General features: G+C 40.1%; 1 protein-coding gene across 1 annotated transcript in view; it reads left to right on the forward strand.

The window, feature by feature from the left end:
* adgrd2 (adhesion G protein-coupled receptor D2) overlaps positions 1–3,749 on the forward strand; it is a 45,227-nt gene extending 41,478 nt beyond the window's left edge. Inside the window, 3 exon segments of the mRNA XM_032516188.1 lie at positions 116–174; positions 270–300; positions 1,277–3,749. Coding sequence (XP_032372079.1) covers positions 116–174; positions 270–300; positions 1,277–1,284 — 98 coding nt within the window. The 3' untranslated portion in view covers positions 1,285–3,749.
* Positions 3,750–6,352: the final 2,603 nt, after the last annotated feature.

A 6,352-nucleotide genomic window follows, 5' to 3' on the forward strand; every position in this document is an offset into this window, starting at 1 on the left:
AAAGTGCTTGTTGTACCGTGCTTTGGGTTGCTTGCGTGTTTTTGTCTTACATGTGTCAAACTTCATACACAAATGCAAACTTTAAATTCAAATAAGTGTGTTTTTTGTCTTACAGAGAGCTTCAGGAAGGAAAGCCTTGTAAGTTTTTCTTTGAAACCAGCATCAGGAAACCAAGTAAGTAACATGTGTGCATTATCACTGCAACAACTAGGCCTATGACACTGTTTCAATATGACTGAGTATTGTGTACTGTATGTCTTTTCAAACAGGTGGTCCAGCTGACTGGGTTCAAGCCATCAGGTAAAACACCTCTTGATATTGGTCTTGAATCATTGAAGAGTTGTTATAAGTTAAAAAATGTGAATAAGGTGAAGGTTATTGAGCCCACATAGAGACAGTGAAGGGTCACAGCATCACAAGAACAGAATTTAAGCTGTGAAATATACCTTTGCTCCCTTGTCAAATACCAGATTTTATAAGAAGAGAAATACTCACGTCAGCCATTTTTTAAATAGGAAATACTAATAGTGAAAAATGGCGATCGGTATTTGTTAACTAAGATAACTAAGGTGACCTCCTCAAATGTCTTGTTTTGTCCTGTTTACATTCAATACATTATTCACATTCAAGAACCTGGAGTTGTATTGTAGTTAGCAACTAATCAATTTCAAGATTGCCTTTAATTGTCATTCAGCAAAACCCAGAAATCTAAAGCATGAACGGTTGAAGAAAGTGTCTAATCTAATAATGACTTGAATCTAAATGATTGACAACTGATTGGAGGTTGTCTCCATTTACCTGCACAGTGTACACAGCATTAGGCCTGTGTGAAAACTGCCCTCGGTGCCTTTTGTTGATTTCAATGTGCAGGCAAACACAACAGATGGTCCCCATTTTTTTCCCAGAGGGTCAAGTCACTGTCAATGTCTCTAAATTGCCTGGCAGTAAGGGAAAAAGGAAGTTTTTTAGATTCATTAAATGTTTAGCCGGCTGTGAGCAGAGCCTGATGGATGGTGTTTGAGTGCTTCATTGTTGACAGACGAGACAAAAAGAGAAGTTCATTCCCTTAATCAGGGACGGACAGGGCTGGCTATTCAAGCTGTCAGCCATTAACCACTCCAACACCTGCTCTCTCTCCCTCCGCATTACATTTCCCTCCTTTCCTTGCTTTCTCTTTTGTACACAAACACGCTCGCACTCCTGTCATGCAAAAACATTAAACATCAGATTGAGCCAGGAGTCGTTGCTGAGCGCCTTTCACTTTATTTCCCCACAGGTTGTTGAACTTCTGATGGAGTGGATCCTGATACTCGGCTACAATACGCATGCACCACGCTGAGAGAGAATGGAGAGCTGGACACACAGACACAGATCCCACCTTAAGAAGGGCACTGCTGCCACCCACACACACACAGACACACACACACACACACACACACACACACTCTGCGTCTCAACACATTCTATTTCCCATCGCGTCAAAATGCGACATTTGGTCAGGTGCCTTTGGCGTTTGTTATTCATGCAAAAAGTCTCCTTTTGCGTCTTATTTAGATGCGCTTGGTCGGGACTCTGGGCGTCACTTTTTGGCGCTCTGGGTCGGGGTCGGTCTGTTTGACTGACATGCGGCACACAGAACACAGAGCGGGACAGTTAGGTTTAGGAAAAGATTGTGGGTGGGATTACAAAATGTACGTTTTAGGTTTCCTGGGTGGAAATCTTGTCTTGTTTGACCCGCCACCCCCGACCTGCTTCCATACGCGGATTACAGCGCCGCGGTAAAGCTGCTGCTCGGCCCGGTGCGTCCCGTACAGACACTTAAAAGGGAGATTTAAGCGTTGATTTGTGACGCTGAGAGCCACTGAACAAGCGTTAGCATTTCACCAGTTGGGAGTGAGAACGGGTCTCTGTTGGGAGGGAGGGTGTGGAATGAAATAGGCATGAAGGAAGGATGAAGAAGCCAGCTCTACCACTGTCATTAGATCAGATCATTTTCCCTCAACTCCTTTTTTTAACCTTTAATTTTTTACAGGCAAGTCATGAAATCAAGATTATACTTCACAAAGGAAGCTGCTAACCTGACAAAGCCGCTCAGGGGAAAAGGAAGGAGGGCTAGGAAGTAAAACAGACATACGTACATTTTAAAAGGAAATACAATATAAAACTACAACGCACAAAGACAGCAGTCAACGCATACGAATGCAACACATTGCATTTGATGTGTGTTTTTGATTGCCAATTAAAATGACACATTTCCCTCTTTTCGGCCAGATGTCCGTTACCTTCTTCTTTCTTTGTGTTGCCGTTATAAACTAGGCTGGATTAATGAGGACTATGGATCTCTGCAGGGTAAATCCAGACAGCTAGCTAGAATACCTGTCCAATCTGAGTTTCCTTATGCTAAAACAATCTTTGAACGTACACATGTTCCACCAAAACAAGTTTCCTTTATATTGCAGACGACCAAATTTCATAATGCCTTTTCTGTAGTGTTCCTGTTGATGATTTCTACAAAATAAATAAATAAGACTGTATCAGAGCTAGGCGACATGGAGAAAACGTGATGTCACTGTAATATCACTGTGATATCATCACAACATCAATATATTTGACCAAATACATCAATGTAGATATTGCAGCAAAATTGTAGTGTTGACTATTGGTGCTTTCACAAAAAATTAACACACAATGAGAGTTTTGATAAATGATCACCAATATTGTGATATTGTGATACTAATTGGATAAATCTAAATAATGCAGCTAGAACAGTCTGGTCAGTTCAGAAAATGACATCCCTTTACTGTAATTTAGCCTTTTAAACCAGGAAAAGAACAACAATAATGATAATAATATCTCGAGGCGAGCGGGCACCGAGGTGTTTTTCTCTCAGACGGCAGACTCACATTTGTGCTGGAGAAGAGAATCCAATCGTCATGGTGACCACAGTTACTATCGTCTTTAAAAGTTTAAAAGAAACTCTACCATCTACCCTGCTTCAAAGCCAATCACATTGCTGCAGTGCGCCCTGGTAGCTCACCTAGTTGAGAGGGCGGCCCATACACTAAGGCTCAGTTGATACAGCAGTTGCTAAGGTTCAAGTCTGACCCACGGCTTTTTTCTCAATGTCATCCCCCCCCCCTCTCCCTCTCTCTCTCTCTCTCTCTCTCTCCCCCCTTCTTCAACTATCCCATCAAACAAAGGCCAAAAAAGCCCCCAAAAAATAATCTTAAGAAAAAAACCAAATTGCCTCGGGGTCGCAGGCAATAAAAACCCACTTGGCATCAAATTGCTAAAGGCTGTGGACATGGGTATTGTAGTTTTCCTTGACATTGTGAGTGTGGTGCTATCCCCACTTAGCATGAGTCAAGTGCATTGAAAACACCATTTGAAACTAGTCGGTCAGCCATTGATCTTAGACTGTAGACTCTACATTCTCTACAGTGTAGAGTAATGATAAATAACAGCAGCAACCACGGATCTTCATCCCATTCATCTCACATTTGCTTCATTTCTGTATTACTCAGTACTACTTAAACCAGCTTCTCTTTTGCCCAAATGTTCCCTCGCCTCTTTTTGTCAGACTTGATGTTGTAATCTTCCACATTATCGATATGTTCTACATTTAGACATTTTGTAGCTGGACATTTGAGGAACAAACCAATTTCCATTTGAGGACTTGTGTTCCACTATGAAATGTAATCACTTGCATGTAATCATCATCCTCATTTGTGAAAACAATAAAATGAAAAAACAACACTTTAATGGCTAAATGACAGATGTCACAGTAAGACTGATTTAATGGTGACTTCCCTGTAAGGATTTGGTTGCAAAACTGCTGTTTAGAGTTTTAGAATGTAACTGATGTGAATAATCTTTCTAAGTCAGACTAAGGCTAAATAACAGCCACACTATGACTGATGTAAGGAATCTTGTATATATGAGGTCTGTATCATCGGCGCACAACTGATGACTGTTGTTGAAATAATAGCCGACACACAAGTGGAGCCTTACTTCACTGGAATTTATTGGATTGATGCTGTTACAATAAAATATATTTAAAGGAATAAAGTATTTTGGTCACTTTCTCTTTTGGGAGAAAAAAGACATTGTTAAGATTAAGACAGGACTGTCAACTCACAGGAAAAAAATGAATTAAAAAAAAAAGTGAACAAAGAGCAAAAACAAAGGCAATATCAAGAGAATCAGTTCCACAACAGTAGCGATTTGACCTCAACAGAAAAGCAGAGAACTTTTTCGCTTCACCTTGCAGTAAATATTCAATTCACAACATAAATATACTGTACAGAGTGCTAACACACATCTATCTCAACTGGAAAACCAAGGTGTGTGTGTGTGTGTGTGTGTGTGTGTGTGTTTTCGGGCAGCCGTTAAGTTAAGGCAGGCGGAGTGATTGTCTACGATACCTTGAAATGAATGATTTTTAAATGGCCACTGTGAGAAAGTAGAGCTGCACAATATTACAAACACTGCTTTGACTGTGTCTCTGTCTTGGAGACTGTGACGTGAATATCAGTTACATTGTCATCATCGCTGAGAGTCATGTGCTTTTTAAAAAAAAGTAACTTTTCATAAATCTGGGAGTCCAGTTTGGGACAGAATACATTAGTGTTACTTTTCAACATAGTTACTGCCATAGATGACTGCTACAAACACACAGAACACTGATTTAGACCCATAGTTTCTGCAGGTTTTTGAAACTGTGTATGGGGCTGATGAGGCCTGCAATGCTGTCCACTGCTTGTCTGATAAGATATTTTTGCTTCAAATCTATACAATGGGCCGGAATATATCCGACAATCTTATCAGTGGAGAGTTTTAGTGACCCTTGACGGTAACATTTATCAACCTGACAACATTCTGTATAAAAACCAACTTGTATATTCATTTAATGATATATAGGGGACACTCGTTGGCCAGATATTATAGAAATTGTTATGTATTAAATACTGTCTCTTTTAGACTGGTTAAAAAAAAAAACGACTCATTTTAAAAGTGATTACAAAAGGTCAGGTGTTGTGATCAAAGCCTCGTCCAGCGGAGGGGAGAAAGAGCTCTCCGCTCTCTATCGACTTGTATTGCGTAAAGGTGCATACTTCTCATTTTCGTCTGCTAGCAAACAACAGAAACATGCCTAGAAGCTGCTGATATTCACTACCAATAGGGTAAATAATTTTCGGTTTTTAGATGCTGCCGACCCGAAAATAAAACTGAGCTTTAATGAATTTAAAAGTGGAAACAGATGTGAAGAATTAGCATGGAGAATGGAGACACTGTCTGATCCCATCACTAAACGTTAGTCTATATTCACGACGTTCCATTTACAGGATTGCTCCGGTGCCGCGGGAAATTCCAGCAGTTGTCCCTCATTTTAGCTGGATGTCCGTCACCTTCCTTTTTCTCTGTGTCGTAATTCTAAACTCTGGTGAATTCATGAGCACTATGGTTAACTGCTCCTCAGATCTCTGCAGGGTAAATCCAGACAGCTAGCTGGACTATCTGGCCAATCAGAGTTTTCTGTTGCACGACTAAAACAACTTTTAAACGTACACATGTTCCACCCAAACAAGAGGCTATATCGTAGCGGCACCATGGCTCTGCCCGGTGCCAAGCACCGCCCAAGACGATTGTGATTGGTTTAACCCTTGTGTGGTGTTCGGGTCTGTGGGACCTGTTTTCAATGTTTGCTAAAAGAAAATAAGGCTATTTAGAATTTTTTCCAGCTCAAACTCATTGGCCTTGGATAATTTTCTGTGACGAACATAAAAATGACTTATTTTCAATGACTGCACAGGGTACACCCCCCCCCACACACACACACCCCTACACATAACTATTATATACGGGATGATCGGGTCTACTGGACCATGAGTGTAGTTAAATGTACGAGCTATGAAACTATGTTGTCTTTCTGCACCTGCTATTCCCATACAAAGTTACACAAACAGTGTTACATTTCAAGCACTTTCACCTGTTCTGATTAAGTTCTAAGAAATAAGCACCAATAATTATCAAAAATCTTGTTTATAGTTTTTGTTACATTTTCTATGATTGAATTTCCTTGTTTTTCTCACAAAAAAAACAACATCATCTCAGAGATCATAAGTCTGATCTCACAGTGATAAATGGCAACTATGAACCATTAATGATGTTTATATCATTGGTAATTGAGCTAAAGTAACAATCTGTTAAGTTTTACATTCATTATTATGGCTGTATTGACTTAAAAGCCTAATAATGTGGTGGCTCCATCAGCCCGGGAACATTAGGCTGTGTAACAAAAATATGAACACCACACAAGGGTTAAAGAAATTCCAATACACCAGAGCACGTT

The sequence above is a fragment of the Etheostoma spectabile genome, chromosome 5 (assembly GCF_008692095.1).
Source record: "Etheostoma spectabile isolate EspeVRDwgs_2016 chromosome 5, UIUC_Espe_1.0, whole genome shotgun sequence".
Lineage (NCBI taxonomy): Eukaryota > Metazoa > Chordata > Actinopteri > Perciformes > Percidae > Etheostoma > Etheostoma spectabile.